General features: G+C 42.5%; 1 protein-coding gene across 1 annotated transcript in view; it reads right to left on the bottom strand.

The window, feature by feature from the left end:
• Window positions 1-23,119, bottom strand: part of cfap61 (cilia and flagella associated protein 61) — a 42,258-nt gene that overhangs the window by 13,825 nt on the left and 5,314 nt on the right. Inside the window, exons 7-19 of the mRNA XM_030047807.1 lie at window positions 21,367-21,555; window positions 20,651-20,713; window positions 20,464-20,561; window positions 19,249-19,288; window positions 18,088-18,227; window positions 16,929-17,055; window positions 15,712-15,789; window positions 14,444-14,650; window positions 12,848-12,976; window positions 8,276-8,403; window positions 2,548-2,640; window positions 1,413-1,581; window positions 425-602 (exon numbers count right to left, since the gene is read on the bottom strand). Coding sequence (XP_029903667.1) covers window positions 425-602; window positions 1,413-1,581; window positions 2,548-2,640; window positions 8,276-8,403; window positions 12,848-12,976; window positions 14,444-14,650; window positions 15,712-15,789; window positions 16,929-17,055; window positions 18,088-18,227; window positions 19,249-19,288; window positions 20,464-20,561; window positions 20,651-20,713; window positions 21,367-21,555 — 1,639 coding nt within the window. The remainder of the gene's footprint in view (window positions 1-424; window positions 603-1,412; window positions 1,582-2,547; window positions 2,641-8,275; window positions 8,404-12,847; window positions 12,977-14,443; window positions 14,651-15,711; window positions 15,790-16,928; window positions 17,056-18,087; window positions 18,228-19,248; window positions 19,289-20,463; window positions 20,562-20,650; window positions 20,714-21,366; window positions 21,556-23,119) is intronic.

Raw genomic sequence — 23,119 nt, 5'->3', positions numbered from 1 at the left:
ATTACTATTAATGCTGCAATGAACAAATGAAACCTGAAAAACAATGTGGTGCCTGCCTGAGTGTACCATCATAATTTGCATTCACTAATGGTTTCTTTTATGACTGGGATCTCCTTATTAGTATGTATAATAGCCTTACTCTAGATCACCGCGCAATTCCTTGAGAGAGCAGATTAATTTTGCTTAATGACCCCGTGTATTTTCCCCTCCGCTGAAAAGCCTGCCTCTCAGAAACTGATATTATTCTGGAAAATGGATAGAAGAGGACAACCTGATTCACAGGGATGAAAGATTTCTCTGCAGCTAATTAGGCGTTAATTATACAGGGGCACTTCATCGCTGACTAGCTGAATAATGACACACTACTGTGGATTAAATTTAGGTTACGTGTGTGTATGGGGGAGAGGAGGGGTTGTTTACATACCCTCCAGCCCCACGAAGCTGCTGCAGACCCAGCGACGGGCCGCCTCGCAGTCCTGCTGGTCGTTGAGGGTGAAGAGGTTGGACGGCACGAGGCCGGTGTACCTGCGGAGGCCAGGTGGAGGATGGAGCTCGCTGTTTGTGACGGGCTGGCTTACATCCACACCAGTGGGACAGGGGACCTATAGCAGCATGGTGAACACGAATTACACTGTATTTTATTTATATTGCACATTTCATCCAACCGTTTCACCAAAAGTGCTTTACGAACGTGGTTGAAAAACTTAATGAAAAAAAATAATCAGTGTTGAAGGAATAAGAGAAATAATAAACAGTGCACCACACAGTATAAATATATAAACATATAAACATGTAAGGATATACAGTATGGTTAAAAACACTGGAATATCAGATAAAATTAACAAAGCAGTTGAATGGTTTCATTTAAAAGTGCTAAATAATGTGGAGATATAAAATGAATTTTAGTGCAATCAAATTTACTTTATTAAACAACAAAGTCAAGCTCCTGTGAATTTATGGCCAAGGACTAAAGTGAGAATAAAGTAATTTCTTTTTTATTTGGCAGAGGTCTGAGGCTGGTACATTGATTTTTTTCAGCATGCTGGCTAACATTATTTTATATTAAAGGGCCATACACATGTACTTTTTAGCATTTTGATGTTTAATTGTTTCCCAGTGTAAACTTGCGTTGAATGCAGGCCTTTTACATTGCGTTGTGCCCTGCCTTTTTTAAAGTACGGCTGCAGAAACGCCTCCAATGTTGAATTCCTCCATCAGTTTTAAAACAACCAATCAATTACAACACAAAAGGGGTGGGACAAACGTTGAAAAGCAAATGGTCAAAAATGTCAGAGGAGAGATTAAACACAGAGGTGATCGTCTTTCCGACAAGTATTTTCCTCCTCTCCATGTCTTTAGTTTATATGTACTTTACAAACTGTATGTAAGCAGTAATGTTAGATGTTGCTAACCTGGTACTGCAGGCCCGTGCAGAGGACGAGGTGGTCGTAGGGAACCTTCCTGCTCCCGGACACCAGCACATGTTTGGCCTCCCTGTCGATGCCGAGCATCTTCCCCGTCACCACACTGACGCAGGAGCGCAGAGACAGCTGGGCCAAGTCGCTGCTGCTGTATGCATGACTGCAGGAGGCAGCCAAGAGCTCAGTTTGGCACAGTGCATGATAGGAATGGGACCAACTTTTATTTAATGGGACAGACATTTTATTTATTCCATCGCATCACAGATCTATCGAATAATGAAGCCTGTGTTGTGTATTGAGTCATACTGTATGATAAACATGTCACCCCTTCACCATTAAATGACAAACTCAGCATGTCAGCAATGCTTTATGTTAAAGCCAGTTTCCCTGCTCTTGGGTAAAAGCCATGTATCTGCCAGGAGTATGCTCATAAACCTGATTTTCTCCCTGCTAGCCTTTTTTAAGTTGTATGATGGGTTTTAACAGTTTCTGCTTCCTGTTATGGTTCTAATACACGCTGCACTGCAATATCTTTTCTTTGAATAGTTCGCTACGCTGAAAACCTGAATTCCAAATGTGAAGGATGCATTCTTTACTTTAGGACTAAATTAGGGCAATATGGACAAAATCAAATATCACAATAACTTCGACCAAATACCTTCATATCAGTATTTTGATCCTACTGAAGGCATGACTGTCCGTGCTTTCACAAATACACTTACATGCAAGAGAATTTTGATAAACAGTCATTAGTAATGTGGATATGGTGAGCAAGCAGGACCAACAGCTACAACAGAAAAATGCATCCCTTTACTGTAATGCAGCCTTTAAAACCAAGAGAAATCAATACTTAAATCATCATATCCCAAATCCCAGGCCAATTCTAGTCTCATGTCACAATATCCATATCATATCAACAAATTGTCCAGTCCTAGAGTAAAGTAGTCTTACTTTTACTATTATTCCACTACGAATGCATGGAAAAACAAATAAGCAGGCTACTTCAAAAAATCCACTTAGAGTTTAGTCATAGTAACGCTCTCATGGTGCATTGTCTGGGACGAGGCCTGATGACACGCTGTGTTGTCATCACATCAGATCTTGTCAATAGTAAATATTCATTCACCTTGTGGACAGAAACCCGACATTCTCATGGTTGTAGTCGCCCGGGAAACCGTTTGTTGAGATCAGGGTCAGGTTGTTGAATCTCAGGTGAGGGCTGTGGAGAATAAACAACGCTGCAAAGCATGAGCGCTAAGCCACAGAATACTCGGATTAACTTGTCCTTCAGAAGATTTTCCGGGGAAGGACGAGTTTAAGAGCTCCAGTAATTACACGTCTTCATGGAGAGTTTATCTAACTCAATTTAGGCGGACGAGAAAATGGAAAATATAAAACATCCGCCAGTTTATGGGCACAAGGAAAGAATCTGCAGGGAGGGGTGCCTGGGCTTTGACCACTGGACTCTTTAATATTGGTCGCTGGTAATGTTGGAGAGAGAGGAATCTAAGCTTATTGCTGTTGCTGCTGTCAAACTACATTACTCTGGATGCAAGCACAAGATGATAAGACAGCTCCTTTTCTGAACTATTCCCCGACAAATGGGAGGACTGGTTAGGGGCGGACACATCTGCAGGTACATTAAATGTTACTGAACGTGCAAATTGTCAATTCTTTGGTACTTTTCTCCCCATATATGAACATATATCACATATAAATGTATATGTTTGTTTTATACATCAGGGAGAAAAAACAACACTACCATTTCCAGTGTTCTCTGTATTCTGTCTTACTTGCAAAATAACTTTTTCCATTCAGAGATTTGGGAAAACAATATGAAATCAACAAATAGTCTTTCAAAGGCAAAAGTGCTGCTGAGACTATTTAAAACAAACATAAAAATATAGAATAGTATATCCATTAATTCATCAGCTCAGTGTGTGTTAATCAATCAATAACACTGAGCAAAGTATTGATGCCCTTAAGTTCTCTGTTTCCTCTCAGAGCACCGGTGAATCTGACAGATACAAATTACAAGTGAGGAGAAGTATCATTTAATATGAAACACAGCAAGAGACCGCAGAGCCTCTGACAGGAAGTTTGCAAATAGTAATGAAATGATTAGTTGATTGGTCGATTAATCGATTAGTTGATTGACAAAAAAATCAAAAATCAATTATAATGCTGATAGCTGTAGTCATTTGTCAAGTAAAAATATCAAATATTTGCGGGTTACAGCTTCTCAAATACTGAGATTCAGCTGTGATTCTTTGTTTTTTGTCGTTATTAAATGAAATCTTGGGGTTTGTGGCTGCTGATCAGATTGAGTGAGCAATTTTGCATCATCATCATCATCATCATCATCATCAATTAGTCAGGGAAAAAAAAAAATCAATGGATTGATTGACAGTGGAAATAATAGCAAGTTGCAGTGTTTGTTGCAATATGCCTGCACAGTCCAAAAGGCTGCTTGGGGGCGGCAGCAGCTCGGAGGTTGGAGCAGCAGGCTTGTGACCTGAAGGTCGCCGACTCAAATTCCCTGACCAGCTGGGAAAACGTGGGTGGAGAAAGTGAATGAGTAACTGCTCTTCCCTCCCTCAGCAGCTACCGTCAAGCTTTCTCTGAGCAGCACACAGCCGGGCTCTTCAGTGAAAACACACACTGGCCATACGAGCAAAATAAAACCTGCGGCGTGCGGAGAGGCTTATTCTCCTCAGAATATTAATGGAGACATGGCCTGCTGTCTCTGCACCAAACCCATCACAGATCACAGGCTTCACTTCCCTACTCTAAATTAAAAATGTAAAATAAAAAAAAATTTATTAAGTTCTGAGTAATGTTACATGCACGAGAAAAATCTTTTGCGATGGGAGTCCATGGGGTGATTTATTTGTGGGTCCTCGGCATGCAGAGCTCCCCTGCTACAGTTTACCTCGTGTGTTTACAGTCCGCAGTGTAAAACGTCTCTTGTGATGCAAATGACCTCTTTTGTCGGGGCCTAAAGGACATTGCATCGCTGATAACAGCAGCCACAGCTCCTGCGTTGTGTGAATAGCGGAGGCTGGACCTTGCGTGGCGTTTGGTCTTATCACGCCGAAGCCTCAGATCACCTACAGCTCTGCTCCTATCTCATCTCCCTGCTGGATGAATGCACGCCACGTCAGACGCTGATAGAAATGCATTCTGCAGCAGCACACACCACAATGCTGCTAAGATCTCACTGTGGCTGGTAAATGAGCCACACCGGCAGGTAACCATCCCTCATATGAGGACATTATTCTGTTGTAGAAATCTGGCTGGCTGGTAAAGAGGTGGAAGTGGAAGGTAAATTTGTGGAATATATCAATCGTGAATGTAAACATAAGAAATGATCCATTAAAATGCTAATCTTACATTTTTCATTTAGTCTCCATCTTCACTGCTAAATTCTCTTCCCTGTGGTGATTCTGTTCTCTTCACACTGATGACGTGACTTTTTTTTTCCCTTAGATTTTCTGTTGATGGGGTTTGAGTTTCTGTAGGTGGCGCTCTTTTCTGTGTCTGTTCAGCCATCATCTGTGTTTTTGAAATATTAAATGATGAATTTCAGGTTTGTAATGACAATCCTCAAGATTCCTGTTTTTTTTTTTTTTTTTCTTCACCCTGAGCTCGAGTGGGTCCCACAGTTGCCCACCGTATCTAATCAATCAGCACTTGCATAGTGTTCAGCATCACCACATCTAAAACGTGTGGTTAGCGCTCAACTGGTTTTGGCAATTATAAAGACACACATTTACCCAGTTCTGCCTCCTCTGCTTATTCCAAACAAGGCGAAAACATAAAAGGCATCACTTCCTGTGCAGAAGGAAAGAGCTACTGGACAACAGAAAAGACAAACAGAGAAAAGATGACTGGTTGCTCAATATGATCAAACAAAGATAAAGAAGGTGCTCTTGGAAACAGGGAAAACAGAGTGCGTAAAACAGAGGGCGGTCCAGGCACACGAAATGTGGCAACGAGGAAGGAAATATTATAAAAACCTTTATGGTGGTGGCTAAATCATTAAAAAATCCAACATGTTAGGACGACTGCAGGTCTTTGTCAGGGCTTCAGAGAAGATGACAACGGAAAAGATTTATGAATTGGATACAGGTTGCATCACGATTGTGCGACGAAAGGACAGCAAATGTGAAAATGTTGTAGACGATTGCTTTAACGTGAAATGTTATCCATTAGAACCAAGTCAAAACAATGTTTATCGAGAATCATTAACCAGCAGCTCTAAGCGGTGCGCCGCGAGTCACTTGATCCCTGATTTCGCTCTCAGTGCTTAGAAGTGAACACGCAAATAATAATAATAATAATCATGATAATCAGGCAATCGTTCCAGTCAAACTTTCCTTGTTAATCTGGGCCAGGAGGTGGATTTATGCCACAGCACCGAGGCATTAAGGCCCATTATTGGTGTCTGGATGTGACTAAATTACCAGGCGCTGGATTTGTGCTGTTATCAGGCGGTGACAGACGGCCACAGTGACCCTGCAGCCTGACCGAGGCGAGGAGAGGGCCGAGCCGCCCCGGAGCTCTTTATCCGTCTGACCCTGTCCCACTCGCTAATAGAGCGTGTGTGTGTATGTGTGGTGGGGGTGGTGGATTTGGAGGGGGGGGCTTAGCCGTTTGGGCAGGGCTGATAAGGGGGGCCCCAGCAGGCCTGACCCATCACTCACCCTCTCAATGCATCGCCGCCTCGCCATTAGTTCAGCGGACACTAACTGCCTCATTAGTCAACTCATTAGTGACAGCAAACACAGATCGCTGCAGCAGATCCCTGACGGGGGAAACAGTGGAGTGGCTAATTAAAGGGGGGCTAGCGCTGGCCCCTCTGAATGCCAGGCCTCAGACAGCTGTGTGCCCGCTGCCGTCCCGCCCAGCAGTGCCGTCATGCCAGCCCTGCCAGTCTGAGTCAGCTCTGCTTTCACTTCCACGAAAAAAAAAAAAAAAAAAGAAAAGGCCTATACGACGGCCGGTTGCCTGGCACTTATCGCCCCGCTCTGAATCGGCAGCCCTGCGCTTCTTATTATTTGCTGAAGCGGTTAATCTCACAAAGAAAGGATGAAGGCAAACATGCGGCACAGCCGACCCAGAGTCAAGTGACATTTCAAGGGATTGGATTCCTGGAATTACAAAAAAAGGATGATTAAGAAATAAAATAAACCAGAAAAAAAACTAAATCTGGACTTGGTGAAAATGTTACACCTGTGCTCTGTTCTTGAGCAGCAGATTTCTTTATTCCAGGACACTTTGGAACATTTTCTCTGTGATAAGCACAATCATGCTTAACCACATGATTTTAACCACAGGAGCCCCAGCTGTTTGCCATGACATGTGCATCAGCATGAGCGTTGTGCACATGTTAATTTAATCCCTTTTACAGAATGATTGCTCAGCATGCAACACTTTAAACTCCACTATCTGTTCTACATGGTCTTTGAGGAATACTTTTTGCACATTTTATGCCGTTTCTGTTTATGAATACTAGGAAACTAGGAGGCACACCTCCACCAAGACCATGCAGTTGTCAAGATTTGCCAGTTGTTGGATTTTCACCTAAAATGAATCACACATCCACTGCCACACTCCCCTTTGGCCAATTCACATGAAAAGTCAATCAGTTTTCATCCCTCATATAAAAATGCATGTAACATTTGAATGAAAGAAATGACTCATATTTCACATGGACTGGCCAAAGTGGGCGTGGCAGCGGGCGTGGCTTCTCATAAACAGGCATGTGACTTCAGAATGAATTCATCATGAAACTTGGTGGAGAGCTCGGTCATCTGGAAAGGAAGAACTAAGTCACTTTTCACACTGACTGGCTAAGAGGGGCTGTGACGGTGGGAGAGAGCAACTCCCACTTTTAATTTTCTTTGTTTCTTTCTTTATTTTTTCTCTGTCTTTTATTGCTTTTTATACACCAAAGTGTTGCTTAAACCTGATGAGTTCATGACTTGTTTTATTTATTTTATTTTATTTTTTTTTTTTTGCTGGCTTGGTGAAGCACCTGGATTCTGAAAAGTGCACAACAAATAAAGATCATTATAATTATTGTTTTTATATCTTGGCAGTTGCATATAGTGTTGGCAGAGGTTTGCACTCTGCTGCTGACTGCTCTCTTGTCTTGCTTTGTATTTACATACGTACGCTGTGTAACCTGCCCCTGGTAAAGGAGAGGAGGAGGGGAAAGGAAAGGTTGCGGGGGCGTTACTGGGAATAGAAACCATAATGTAATTCCTGGTTTTGAAATTACACTTGTTACTGAAAATTTTAATTGCATTAGTGACAGTAATGCGATGAGTTACCGCCTCACACTGACCACCATGTCCTGCCCAACTCTTCCTCTGCACTTGTCCTACATGGCAGTGACACTGATTCAGACTGTTTGACCTTCCTGGGCCGGAGGCACTGAAGGAGGACTGCATTACCTCCACACATGCCGCTGTAAAAGCCCAACCTGCTCACACACAGCTTCTTTGTAGTGGCACTGATTTGGTTTTGGTGCCACACTCGACCTCATTTTGGTTCCACTGCAGGTTGCAGCACAGGCTATTCCTGTTGGTCTCATTTATTATGATGAAAACACTTTGGCTGAGAATTCGGTGAATACTTATTGGGTATTTTGAATAATAATTTGTTTTAGTGTTACATTTTCTCTTGCTGTGGTTCCCAATCAACACCTGAACGGCTACAGAGAAAATCCTGACACATCGGTGGTCACTGCTGCTGTTTCTAAAAAAAAGTGGAATGAACTGTTGCTGCATGCAATCTACATTTTGGGTAAAAATCCCAGTGGAAATCACACTAAGAGGTAGACTCACCAGAATGCAAGCACCTCAAGGAAGGATAGACCTGTGTCCGACGCCCCCACCACCACAATCCTGGCGTTAACGGTGATCTTTGGCTCCATGGTTAACTTTCTGCTGATGAGGTTAAGTGCAAACGGTGCCTGCGAGCACAGACAGAGAGACATAGCCATAGTCAGATTCAATTATTTTAATGTCTCCAAAAATTTTGATGGAGTAATTCTGTGGATCACGGTACAATTTTCCAAGGTCTCAATCACAAAATGGCTGCTGCTTTTTATGAAAATTCATTAATTCATCAAGTGTATGCACCCTTAATTATTAAACCACTAAAAGCAATCCATAATGATGTGTCTAATTTTTTCCCATTTGAATTTCATTGAATAATGAGGGTCTGCAGCAGAGATGGGCATTCATCAAGGCACTTACTCTGCCTGCCTGAATTGAGTCGCAGCTTTCAGCCACAAAACCTTTACAGCGTGCAATATTTAAGCTGTGCTCCTGCCAAATGTTACAGCTCCAACATGTGGGCTAAATGAAACACGCTGAATGCCAATCATCTTTTTTTTTTTTTTCCGTTTACAAGTGGCGGCTAAAATCAGAATAAATTTCCCAAATGTCATAGCAGAAATTCCAATGGATTCGGAAAGTTGGAGAGAACAAAGCGGGTCGAGGTCGGGGCAGGTTGGCCCAGGAAAAAGAGGCGCAACATCACCATTTATATTATTTTTATGCATGAATCTTATCCAGAGCGACTGGCAGGGTTTAGTGAAAACACATCAGACGGTGAGGGAATTAAACCTGCAGAGCTACAGCGCGGTTTCTGCTAACCCGCGAGGTCACCGTGCTCCCGTGAAAATAAACTCCTATTTTTCCAATTCCCCCACCATCCTCCGTCTCTGGTCCACGCCCTGTGATCTCAGCATGCTAATTGCTCCTTCATCATCTATAATTAGGTAGATTGGCCCCACAATGCACCTTGTTGGATGGAAAATGGCATGAAGCATAAAAGGGAAAACCCAGGGGTGGAATTAACCTTTGTGTAATATTAAAATGATTTCCACAAGGGCCTCGCATGGCCAACATCTGTCATATACTTCACTGATGTACTGACACGGGGCTTCGACGGCAGCGAGAGAACAAGTGAGTGTGAGCTTATGTTATGTAACAAATGTAGGCGTGAATTACGATATCTAATAAAGGGCTTTTGAATTTGCTGGACTTGAAGAATTGAAGTCTAAGAGCATCTCTGTATCAGAAAACCGCAGAGACTCACACTACAGGAACACAAACACTATATTTTATCTATACTTTATATGCTACCTTAAAAAGAGGCCTATTTCTGAATTATGCTTTAATTTGTTTTGCACACTACTTTTAATTAGTTAATCTTGTGTTGTTTTATGTCAAATGTGACCTATGAGAGCCAGTCACATTCTGTGTATGTGCAGGCTTATGGGGTCAATACATTTGATTCTGATCAGGTTATATAATTAATATATACAATGATAAATGATGAATATACATTTTACAAGCTGGAGTTAAAGTGAATTTTGGGATCCATAAGCCTGTAGACAGAGGGGAAAGCACCGTCAAGGAAAGTAGTACCAAGACTAACATCCATTTTTTAGAATTTATCCTCCAGTTTTCTTGCTGAGGTCTCATCCCTGTGATGCACTTCCCAGAGATCACCTGTCAATCAAACAGTGTGTAGGCGGTACTTTATTTTCTCTTGATGGAGAGTGAATTTCTCTTTTCTTCATCTGCTCAGCCATGGCGGCTCTCGCTGCTCAGGCTAACTAACTACCCAGTTCTTCTTCTTCTGTTTATTTCAAAGCAGAAACATAAATCGCATCACTTCCTGTGCAGCAGGAAAGAGCGACCAGGCGCCGAGTGTTTAAAACAGACCGTGGAGAAAATCCATGAACTGGATCTCGGCTGGACTGCTGTGGTCCTAAATGGACTGATGACACAGAGCAGAAAAAAATTATATTTATTTCTATAATTATGTCACTGATTATTACTTTAAAGAGACAAGTTATCTGTCAAAATACAATTATTTTATCAAAACACTTTCGAACAACTTGAATAAACCAGCATCTCAGCTTTGTGTCATCTGGTCTTATTTTGACAACGGTTTGTTTGAAATTGTCACAGATTTTTTGCTAAATTGCATGAAACACATTAAATGCCCACTCATACACATCTGAATAATCTAAAACACGAGGTAATCGAGCGGACAAAGCTTTCTAAACTGCGTGTGGCGTGCAGCAGGTGCAGCCAGCCTTATCACGCTGGAGATGCCTCACCTTTCCTGAGCACAATGACCATGGCACCGTGTAATATGATCCTGTATTGACAGAGAGGGAACAGGTGCTTTAAATTTGATTAATCCGCCGCTGCGAGACCCAAGGCTTACATTAGGAGGCTGAGAGGCGCGCTCTTATCTGCGTGGCCGTCTGGAAATCATGGTTGCCGCGTTACAGAGCGAGGTGGCGGGTGTGGGGGTGTGTGGGGGAAGAGGCAAAATCTGATGGTGCGAAATGGCCACGCAGGTGTACAAGGTGGAGTGGCAAATATTTGACATATATGACGTTAAATTAAATCAAAACCGCATTCATTTCAACTGGGCATGAAAGATTTCTGACCAGAGCGTATGGTGCAAGGTGCAATTTAGCAATCACACAAGACAAGCAAATCAAGTGACGGCTGAAATCACACTTTTTGTTTGTCCGTCGGCCACAGAGGCCGGAGCATGCCACAACTCCCTGGTTACCTGCATTTGTAGGATAAAACAAAGTGCTTCACTGTCTGCAGGACTGGCAGGTAAAAAAGGCCAATCAGCCGCTGCAGTTATATCAACAATATTTCTTCAACCTGAAATCACTCTGATCAGAGATTCCAGTTGAACATGGAGGCCAAATGAACTGATCTGAGCAGTGGCGCCCCCATCAGGTCGTCCTGTAAAAACGAAACCTGGCTGGCTGGATTGGAGTTTTATTCTTGTAACAGGAAGCCTTCAAACTTCTCCAGCAGCTTCTAGCCTTTCAACCACGGAGCCGTTCAACAATCCTTTAAAGATTTAATCTTTACAACAGAAAAGTTGTTATCAGACACACAGTCCGGTTGTATTTTGTTGCCGTCGTGTTTCTGTCCCCACTGGAAACTCATCCCGTCACCTGATGTTCCCCCCACGTGGAGCAAACAGAGCAGAGAGAACAGATTTATTCCAACCAGAGAGAAACCATCAGATTAACAGTTGATGGTTCGTGGTTATTAGGTCCTGATATTTTCCTATAGAGCATATTTGCAAAGGTTTATACCAGCTCTTTCAACTCAGTTGAAAAATCCCTCTAATCGGGTCAGTCTCTTCTGATTGAGGTGGTTATAGGAGGCATTTTTATTCTAATTGGGCTGTTACTCTAATTTATAGTGGAATATTAGGGTCCTGTAAGTGGCTACTGACTTCTCAACTTGATCAAGAGTGAAATACTGAAAGAAAGTTTAATTGATTTAGTGATTTCAGAGACGTAGTAACAGCAGGTCCTTTCAGGTTCCAACAGTTTCAAGCTTCCTCCAAACCTTCTGGTTGATGATTTACGGTGAATGTCATGTCACTCTAGCTGTAGAAATTGGGTGTTTTTATGTATGTCGGGACATTACAACAATATATTTCCAAAAGTTTGCACAAATTTCAAACTTATCAAGACCTGGAAACGACCAAACTTTTTTCCATAAATAACAAAGCATTCCAGACCTGTGTAGGAACCCCACTTTGTACTTTCTCTTTCTGCTAATGCAATTACATACAAACACTTCACTTTATTTCCTTGCACAGTTAGCCAGAAGGACACAGAGCACTTACACAGAGAGAGGCTCATCACTGTTATTGAGGCAGTGCAGATAAAATGTCTGACCAGACCTGAGTCCCATGAGGCTGCAAATACACAGCATCTGGTTTAACCTGAACCAGCTGAGTGGAGTTACTGCATCCAGACAGTTTTCATAGGGGCAGTTGTCAATCTTGCTCTTTCTTGAAGATTAAATAAAATAAATAAAATAAAATCCTACAATGGTGATCTCAACAACAAGGAGGTACTTGTAGCCAAATGTAGGGACTGATAGATTAATTAATTTGCTGGTAAACATGAGGCTAAATGTATAATCACTGCGATCATATGCGTTAAATGTGAAAAAGCTGATCAGGAGCCACCAAAGCCCACAGGAAACAACAATCAGTCCTACACAGTGTGGCTGTTGCAGAGTCATAACAAACCACAAACACTACTTGTGCTTAAACTGCAAAGACTAAACACACTAAAACAAAATGTAGACATGTCTGGACAGTAAATCATCATCACTTTATGTTCTGATGCTTTTTCTACATCCTCCTCTACTTTTATGTGAACCTCGCTCTGTGATATTTCCCATAAGTGACTATAGAGAAAGGCTTGTCCCTTTTGATATAGCACCCTCTCCTGGCCAAATTAAAAGCCCTGCTTGATTCCCTCCCTCTTTCTGCAGCCCTCAGCTCATCTGCATTCCCTGGCAGGCTGCTCTCTGTCAGCCAGCTGCCGCTGTGCCCACCTGGTCCTTGGTGATCTGCCTGGATGGAGCGTTGATGCCAAGCTCCTCCAGCGGGTAGATGATCTGGCATCTTGGGCGGACAGGCACCGTGCAGTGGAGGACAGAAGTGAGAGAACGGGCACAGGAATTCTGTGTGGAGAGGAAGAGGATGCAGGTCAGGTGAAGTGACAGAGGGAGAAAAATCCCCATGCAGGCTGTGCAGCATGGAAGTGGGGCTCGGGAGGCAACTGGCAGGCCTCAACGTGATAATGAGCTCTGGTGAAGTGGTGGGATGATGCAAGGTTTACACCATCGACATGTTCTGCCAGCCACTGGGAAACACCACCAGATCCTCGGTTGGCAAAGCCCTGAGCTTCATCCACTCCCTGAATATGTCTAATTCTCTCCTCTGGTTAGCTTTTCCCATTATTCTATTTGCACCTCATCATCTCCCAATCTGGTACTTGTTTGTGAAAGGTAATTAGCAGAGGAAGTGGAGGCCTCTACACGGTGAGGAAATGTCTTATTATGGTGTGGAGAGGTGGAGCTGGCAGCGCTGGCGGCACCTGCTGCCCCGACCTCAGGGACAGCCGGCCTGCAGGGAGCTGCACTCTGCAAGAAGTGACTGTCTTAAAGCTGCAGCCGGAACCATTTTCATTACAAAAAAAAAATAATAATAATAATAATAATAAAAATACAGCAGCTCAGACCAAGTCACAAAGTGGAGCTGCAACAGAAAAGAGCTTCTATTACCTGCAAGATGTTGTAGATTCATCCTGTTTGCCCAAATTTACTTCTAACGCTGGTTATGTGAACTTCTCTGCCCACAGACAGTGACAAACAAGAAGTTACCAGGGAAATAGAAAAGTGCCTCTAAAACAGCAGAGAGTGATGGTTTTGTATGTGTGATGTGGGGTACCTGAGATATTGCTGCTTAAACTTGGGGACTTTTTGGCTGTTGCTGGTGCTGTGGTTGGCCAGTCAGTTTCATTTAGAAGATACTGGATATCAGTGTAAAAACGCATCATTCCCCAGTGGTTAATGAACTTTGACCCCACAGTGTCTGAGATGCTGGGATGGGATGGACGGCCAATCCCAATCCACAGTCCCTTCCTGATCTTTTTTGACACGGAACAACTATAGCCATAAATACTAAACAGTTTACTTCTATCCCAGCAGCACTTTTGTAGGGGCAGAACTGAAGTGATGGTCCTCGGTTCCACTCCCCAGGCAGCTATCGCTCCCTGGCTTTGCATGGCAGTAACAAAATTAGATTGTATGGAGATTAGATGCCAGGCTGGTAGGAGAACATGTGACCCAGGGGTGTAGATATCATTAATGTAGATAACACAGTTGGTCATCACAACATTAGAACTTTATGACAACACGAATCCATTTAAGACAGGATACAATAAGGATGAAAAATTACCTGGTCCTATAAGATACATGCAGTTGAAGAATGTATGACTATATCAGATGTAAGATCTTGTTACGATGGACATTTCTTGCAGTGTGTGCTCTGAGGAGCACTGGGCTAATGAATATGTGTTAGTGAGCAGACATGCACACACACACACACACACACACACACACACTGCAGCGGGCCTCTGCACTCACCTCCTGGCTGCTGAGTGGCGGGTACTCGCGGTGGTACAGGCAGGATTTGTGAGCCAGCCGCAGGGCTTCCTTCAGGAAGTGCTTGCTGTGGTGCTGGAAGACGGGGTTGAGGGCGAAGTGGCACAAGCGAGCGTGCTCCTCGTGGCGGTGATGGCTGAAGTAGATGAAGTTCTCGATGTTGTAGTGGGAGCGAATGTACTCGACATCCTGAGGAAGACAGATTGTCATACACTCAGTCTTCAGGAAATAAATTCCATGACTTCTCCAGAGGGAAATTTTCTTGATCAATGGTTGTCAGTGTCTATGTTCAAATGTTTTACTTTACTGAACAGCTTATCTGAGGGTCTGAGGCCTCAATGAAAAAGACACATTTTTCAGAAGGAAAGAGTGTAAATATGTAGAAAATCAATGCAAATGAACAAAAGTTGACACCCTTGTGGTAAAAAGAAAAAAAGTCCAGAAAATGTAATCACAAGAACTGATCCAAGCTGATTCACGATTTATTCTTGAACACAACCGAAGCACTTTGCTTTTAAATGTGAGTTCATCTGTTTTATCGTCTTAAAAGAATCTTAAATTCTGTTGTGATGTATTTTATTGTTTTCTCTTTATTGTTTAAAGAACTCATTGTGGGACACTTTGTAATGCTGGTTTTGTTAAGGGCTATTTTGATCCAAGTGGAGCCAAATTCACAAAATTCCACAATAAGGTCACTGGGGTTATGGACTTCCAGGGAATAAAAGGATTAATAATCCTTTAACAGTGCATAATCCAAAATTGCAGAGGGTTGATTTAAGCAAGGACATTTTCAGCTCAGCTGAGAAAAAACACGGAATCAGCATATAATTTGATGGTTGAGTCCACATGGCTCTCATCGCCTGACCAACTCACTGATGGATTACGTGCTTATCGCACATTTAGAATAGAAAAGAATAAATCTTTATTGTCCACCAGGGTGGAAAATTGTCTTTGGCTCATTTTGGCTGAATTTTATCAGTTGAGCCTAAAGCGTCCTCACTGCAATCAACTGGGGGCAATTTTTGCAACTTTATAAAGTATTCCGTTTATTTATTTATTTGGTAATTATTTGTTGGGTAAGACTCAACACAAGACATTTTCCATGGTGGTCATTTTTACAGTGAAGAAATATCATGGCTTTAATTCCTCATTGAAGGGTTAGTGTTTAATAGAGTCTAGCTCCTATTCAGCCGCACCCGCCCACTGTTTTCAGCTCTGCCTCACAGAGACCAGGGGAAACATGTGAGTACCTGCTCATCTCTAATGATCAGTATCCCCACAACTTGGCTCTGCACTTGGGCCACGAACGCCTGCAGTGGCGTCCCATCCTGAGAAACAAGACAATGAGAAAAAAAAAACACAATGCAGAGAAGGAGAAGAGCTGATTTGACTTAATGTGAGCTGAAAGCAGCCTCAGATCCTCACTCAGTCCGGTGCCATGAATACATATGAAGTGGCTCCACTCTCATCTGAGAAGTAATTATGTGGTTTGGAGCTGCAGCAGCGACAGCTGGGGTGTCAGTCAGAATAGAAAATCCGTTGAACTGAATTCTCACCAATCTGTTCCTTGGCATACGTGAGATTCCCCCTCACTACTCCGAGGCAATCAGGATGCTAACAGATGAAGTGACACCTTGACACTCCAGCACAATCAGGATTTCATTTGAAAAGTTTATACAATTTTTCCTTCCTGAGAACTTGTCTCTGTGTTAAAACTTCACTATGATATGAATGCTGTTCTAAGCCCAGACCTTTTACAATACCAGGTCTATTGTTTACATTAGATAGTGGCTCTATCAGTGTGATTCTTAATTTCATGTTTCTTTTAGCAGTTTTGGAGAAATTAGCGAGTTGTAATGGCCCAATCTGTCTTTACAAAGGAGGAAGAAGCAAACAAACACATTAACAAACAAAAAAGTAAATCATAAATTAATAAATGTTTTGGAGAAAGAAAGAAAGAAAGAAAGAAAGAAAGAAAGAAAGAAAGAAAGAAGTCTTGGGTGAGACAGTGTGTGTCAGTATGATTTTACATATACAAAAATAGGAAATAAACTGACCAGGGCAAACAAACAAACAAAGGACAAACATTAACAAAAAATCCATGCAAACAGTAAATACATACTTTGAATGAGACAAATGACAAAGCAAGAAAAAGAAAAGGAGAAAAAGACAGATGGTACGTTCATACAGCAAAAAAAACTCTTCAGTGTTAAAACTTGGTTCCAGTGCAGTTTCACTTGCTTCAGGATTTTTTTCTGGGATCAAGTCTAAATGTGTTGAAACAAGGCAGAATAAGGCAGATCAGCCATTAGGATCAAGAAAATGACACTTGATTCAAGAAAATTCTGCTGATTAGCGTTGGAAGCAAGAGGGATTATATTTCCTCCCTGGGCAGATGGATATTTTTCTGCAGTGTAAAGTGACCTCATGAGAAACCCTGTAGTGTGTTTTGGTAGTTTTGGCTGACCAGGTCTCTGCCTTCCTGGTAGAAGCGGTCCAGGCGGTCCAGCAGCGCCTCCTGCAGGTCCAGTCTCTCCATCAGAGCGCAGACAGCGGGCCGGTCTGCAGACGCCGCCCGCCTCACCTCCACGCTCCTGCAGGAACAACGGCACCATGACCGACGCTCTGCTCGCCCTCAAACGCCTCGCTGTGATGGACTCCAGAATCTGGATGTCCACCTCTCACTTCATGACTTTTCCCAGTCAATATGTCTAAACCACAGAGGATCCAGTTTGCATGTTTGCACTCTGTCTGTCAAGAACCTGAGCCTCCCATTAAAAGCACACTGACTCTTCACTCAAAGTGAGCAGACAAGCCACTTAGAAACTTTAGGCAATCTTTTCCCAGAATGAAATGATCAGATCACAGAAACATCAAAGAATTAAATTCATTAAAATATCATGTTCTTACTCATGTAGCTGCCTCCAAAATATCTAACTGCTAATTATATTGCACTTTGTGTATGTTGTATCATGTTAGGATTGTGCTTGCCTGATTATCATCACTTATGTGCTTATAATCTCTTATGAGCATCATTTCAACCTGAGGGTTACCAAAGCAACTGAACTTTGTTTTCATACTGTCTAGATCTATCAGTCTTTGATTATCTCTATAGGTCTTGGAGTATGAAACTGCATTTAAAGCCACAAGATGAAAGCCACCTTCAGGTGCTATGTGTAGCACTTTAATATTTTTAGCATTTTAATTATCTGCATATTACTTTTGAGACATTAACATAGCTACTAACAGATGAGAGTATCAGTGAGCAGCCTGTCATGTCTCCTCTGTGGGATCAGCCAGGGAACCTGCTGTGTTGCTTTACAGCACAAAACAGGAAGAGGGCGCTGTTCTTTCAGCGCAAACAGCTAAAGCTTTCAGAATTTCCGGAAGACGGTGGAAGGAGCGAAAGACCGATGGAAAAATCTCTTCCAACGTGTTGATGCTCCTCAGGGGAGAGGAGCGGGGACAGGAGGCTGATGGGAAATGTATGCCTTAATGTGGAGAAACACGGAGGCTGACAGTCGCCTACACCGTGATGTAACTGGTCTACAGTAATTATCAAAGTGTTCAAAATTTCACAGGTAATTTGGTAACAATAGAGACAAATGAGGCTCCTGTTGACCCACTTGAGCAGGCCTGAGCGGTGGAAGATGTAGAGCTCGTGGGCCACCGTGCTGCTGGGACGCGGCGCCACCCTGAGGAAACTCTGCAGCAGAGGAAACTCGAGCATCAGCTTCGGTATCGTGATGACGCAGAAGTCCCGGTCCTGACAGAGACAAGGACACTGGCCTCAACACACACCTCAGAGCAGGTTATGGAGATGCAGCAGGTCCTGTGCAAAATGTGTCACCAACTATTGTTTTTTGGTCACAACGTTTAAGTGTTTTAGGGTGGATTTTTCCTTCAATAGTGATTGGTTCATGTGTGCTGATTGCAGCTGGTGAATATGATAACCAGCTAGACTGTAATCCCTCTATAGCTCACGATAACAAATATTATAATTTACATAAACTAATAGCAGCTGTACAGCTATATTAAAGGTGCACGATGCAACATATTTGTCAGCTGAGTCTAAATGGTCCTCATTTTAAATGACCCTCAGCAACTTTGAACAGTGAACCTATATATGTGTACTCATACCCCATTCAGCTATTTTTCTGCATAGTTTTTGTGTTAATGATTTTCGTGCAATTTAAAAACTTTTCAAAAACCGTAAAAGATCGGCGCCACCTCTTCCTTAATTATCAGACTTTTCTGGTTTTCCCTCTGGAGTGTGCAGGAATCTGACTTACTCTCTTTCCTCCGTGGGTTAGGGCTAGGGTTTTCTTTTTTATTCAGGTAGCACGAGTCTGTGTATCATCAGTCTAGGGACATGGGAATATTGGTTGCATCTCTTATTTTGACTCTGTGACCTCTGACCTCTGAGTTCCCTTTGTTAATAAAACTGGTAATACGTGTATTTCAAATACTCATAATCCACAGTGTAAATCAGACAGCTCCAGTGCTGCTGTACAGTTTATTTTTTCACTTGGACTGAGCCAGGCTAACAACTCCTATAGCCTTCAAGTCTTTATGCTAAGCTAACAGGAAATGCTACCCATAGGAAGTGAACCACTGGAGGTACAGAGGTGAGGACGGTGTCCAACATCTGGTCTCAGTCTGGGGAAGTCGGAAAAAAAGGAGATTTTGCCCAAAATGTTGGATTATTCCTTTAATGGAAGTCACTCTGGACAAGAGCATCAGCAAAACGGCTAAAACTAAAATAAGACCGGAAATGCAATACTCACAGGGAAAAGTTTGAAGATGTGTGGGAGGAAGTCCGCTGATCTGGAAGAGAAGAGGGGAGGGAAGGTAAGTGAAAATATGTGCGTGCCAGCCTCACCAGCAAAGCCAACAGGCAGATCACCGCCGTGGAACAACTGGCCGAGCAATCTGCCCGCTGATTCCAGCTCAACTTCTCGCCTTCATCTCGCTGTCACTTTAAGCGCTGCTCTCATTAATAACATGCTCACTCTCGGCGGGGAGCGACTCGACTCCATATTCAGTAACAGCTGGGAAGTAAGGCGATGGTGAGAGGAGCCCAGCGGGAGCCAACTAACAGTCACTCTCCCTGCTTTTACACAGCATATGACCGCTCCGTCTCTGGATGTCTGCCACCGGCACGCTGAAAGGTTGCTCTCAAAAATTCACCACAGAAAAAAAATCAACTCATTAATTAAAAATAAGATTCTAATTAATTAATAAAAATAAAATTGAAAATTCATTGCATCCTGATCTGAACAGGTCATTTAATGTTATCTTCAAACAAAGTAAAAAATGTCTCTTATGAAAATAAAGTCTTTCTTCAGTCTTTATCTCTAAAATATAATCTGCAAAGGAGTTGTTTTGTCAGCTGTGGTCTCATTATACCTGGTGCCCCTAAAAAGTACTTTGATTAGCTTTCAATTTGTGATATTAACCCTTTATAGGGCACTCATTGAAATACTTTGAAATTAAAAAAAAAACACAACAACCCTAGACTGTTATTAGAGAACATGACAGGACTTTATTACTTCTTTAAAATTTTTCATTTTGTAATAGAAAATCAAAGCCATTGAGATTGGTCAAATGCCACAATCATGTGACCTGGGATGTAGAGCGATCTTTGCTGATTGGCTGGGTGAAGACCAAATGATTATTGAACGAACTGAGACAGGGGATGGGCCTGATATGTAAAATTTCTGAAATTACCAAAAATAGTCACTTGCCCTATAAAGGGTTAACCGTTTTGAAAAAAAGAAAAGAAATGAAAAAGATGAAATTGCTACCTATTTTATTAAACTTCTTTGTTGTATATTTCATTTTGACATTGAATTCTTCAAATCCACAGCAAAGCCACTAACTAATACAAAACAAAATCCAACAAATAGAGTTTGTTGCCTGTCTGGGTTCTCTCTCTCCTCTCTCTCTTCATGTCTATAAACCCTCGGCCGCCCACTCAGCCGGCCTCACCCTGACCTCACCTCATTTCATAGTTCTTGTCGATGCTGAACAGCTGAATGCAGAAGGCGTTGGGCTCGTCTGAACAGGCTCTGGGTGCAGCGGACTGTGTGTCGTCCTGCTGAGATCAGAGAGAGACACGTCTCAGCTCCGGTGGCAGATAAATGCCAGAGGACGGCAGAGGACAAGGTGTGACGGCTGCAGCTTCACCTGCTCTGTATCTTCACTCTGCACCTCGGAGTCTTCAGCGTCGCCTGCCTGCTGCACCGAGGCCTTCACACATGCATCAGTGCAATCTGTTAGAATGTGGCTGCACCGCACCTTTATGATATGATGCACTCATATACAACAAATACAGACCGACAGCTTTTAGGCGTCCTCCATGCTGTAATATTCAGCATTTTTCATGTATACTCATTTCTGTCCAAATGCAGATTGATATTTTTTGTATTTTGTTTATGATTTTCTTTTGTATATCCTCATAATATACATATTTTTCTTTCATTTTTCTTTGACTCAGTATGTTCTACTGCTGCTACTTTCCACCTCTTCTGAATGCTGAAATTTTTCAGTATTTTTCAAAATTTTCAGAAATTTTCATATTGTCTGTTGATTTGCTCATTGTTGCTCAGAATGTTGTACCGCTGAAAAAGCCGGTTGTGCACTGCAAAAAGTCAAATTTTGCCAATGAAACAAGCAAATTTTTACTTGTTTCAAGTGAAAATTTTCTTGAAACAAGTGAAAATTGTCTAAAGATAAGTTATTTCTGAGCTGATCATGTCTTATTTTAAGTGTAATGAGATATTTTGACAAGAAAGAAGACATTTTTACTTGAAATAAGACAAATAATCTTGGTAAGATTTTGACTTTTTGCAGTGTGTGTGTGTGTGTGTGTGTGTGTGTGTGTGTGTGTGTGTGTGGCTGACCTGCTCGGTCCCATCCTGCACACCGGGGCTCTGGGTTTGCCCGGCTGGCTCTCGTGCAGCAGGTTGGCTCTGCTCTGCTTGCTGTGGTTTGTACAGGCCGTCGAACACGCTGAGCTCAAAGCAGTCATTCAGCAGCTCCAGATTAACGTCGGCGCTCACGCTGATGTAGCCAACAGCGACTCCATCGCTCTGTGGAGACGAGGCGCTTCCGTTGGTGCCCAAATAAACACCGTCACTCGTTTGTGATCTCCGAACGCAGTGACATCAAAATGGAAAATTCTGCTGTTGTTTCATCTTTCATTCAAGTAAATAAAAGTCTGTTTTGCACCACATCGCCGTTTGATATAACACAGCACTGATCCAGGCTGCGTCCCGTTCACAAAGCTTTACTATTTGCTGTTCCAAACACTCATGGCCGATGTAGCGGCATCACAGGCTCTGTAACAGGATTTAATGGCTGTGTTTCCAGTCATTCCATCGTTGTCGTTCCAATAATGTCATTCCTGTCGCCTGTGCCCCTACATATACCACTGTGCTTCTAATGATCGCCCCCGACTGTTCAAAATAACACCAAACGAAATAATATTACATACAAACAATAAACATAAATGGCTCCTACACAGGAAGTGATGTGTTTTATGCTTCCAGTTTGCCCAGTAGAAGAAGAACCGGGTAGTTGGCACATGAGGCGATAGGGACCACGCCTGAACAGACAAAGATCCAAATCCAAAGAGAAATATTTGTCCTGCCCACACTGTTCAACTGATCGATAAGAGCTTCGCAACAAAGATGGAGACTAAATAAAACAAAACAAATCAATAAAAATAAAGGACAAGATCTTCAGGATTGCCTCTTTGACCTCTACGTCTGAGCTCAGCAGGATCCGACTGGACCTGATGCTTCTCGGTTCAGCCTGAAATTTATCAAATGCTCAGATTTGAGTTGTCTATAAATATTGTTTTTAGTAATTTATCATTTCAAAAACATTGGCAATTTCCTTCATTTGGTTTTGGCTCACATCCGCTGGGTTTGTGCTTGGATTTGAAATTTCTTGGCCTGGGCTCAGCCTGGGCTCGCGTTTCCCGGCTCGGTCCAAGCCGTGTGACTCCTGCCACAGAAAGCAGGAGTCCATATACTGTATCCATATCTACAGCACCTTTTATAAATCATCTTTCAGCAGAGGTAACACGCCCATGAAAAACTGTTTATTTCAAATGACATATTCTGTAGTTACCCAAATAATTTATGACGCTCTTTGGAAAAAAGGCAAACGAAAACCATCCAACCCTCTGGGGCAATGTTGCTCTGTTTGTTCTCTGAGTGCTGAACATATTTTAGACAAAGCCCCAAAATGCTACAGATGTCTGGACACAATATGTTCAGTGAGAGCATGTCTTGGCCACGTATCAGCTCTCATCTGCCATATGCTGCCATGAGCACATGTCAGCTTGACTTGCAGGGAGGAGAGAAAAGATCTGTCATCTCCCAGGTCCCGAGGGAACGCACCACAGCAGGATTTCTGACAATCAGGCGAAAGCATCTGCAACGCCGCTATTAAATTTTTAAATTGCCCAACAGCACATTAGAAACGACTGGGAACAAATGGAGTAACTCGCGTCAGAGCCGGCATCAGAGGGAGCCGGGCAGAGCCGCATCTTGATCTAATAAATGCTGTGCGTGACTTTTCTGAACTAATCGACTGAGATCAAAAATGCACCTGAAGGAAAAACAATGCATGTAAATATGCAAAGGG

This window comes from Myripristis murdjan, chromosome 24 (assembly GCF_902150065.1).
Source record: "Myripristis murdjan chromosome 24, fMyrMur1.1, whole genome shotgun sequence".
NCBI lineage: Eukaryota > Metazoa > Chordata > Actinopteri > Holocentriformes > Holocentridae > Myripristis > Myripristis murdjan.
Note: the sequence above shows the minus strand (reverse complement) of the source record. Positions and strands in the feature narration are given on the sequence as shown.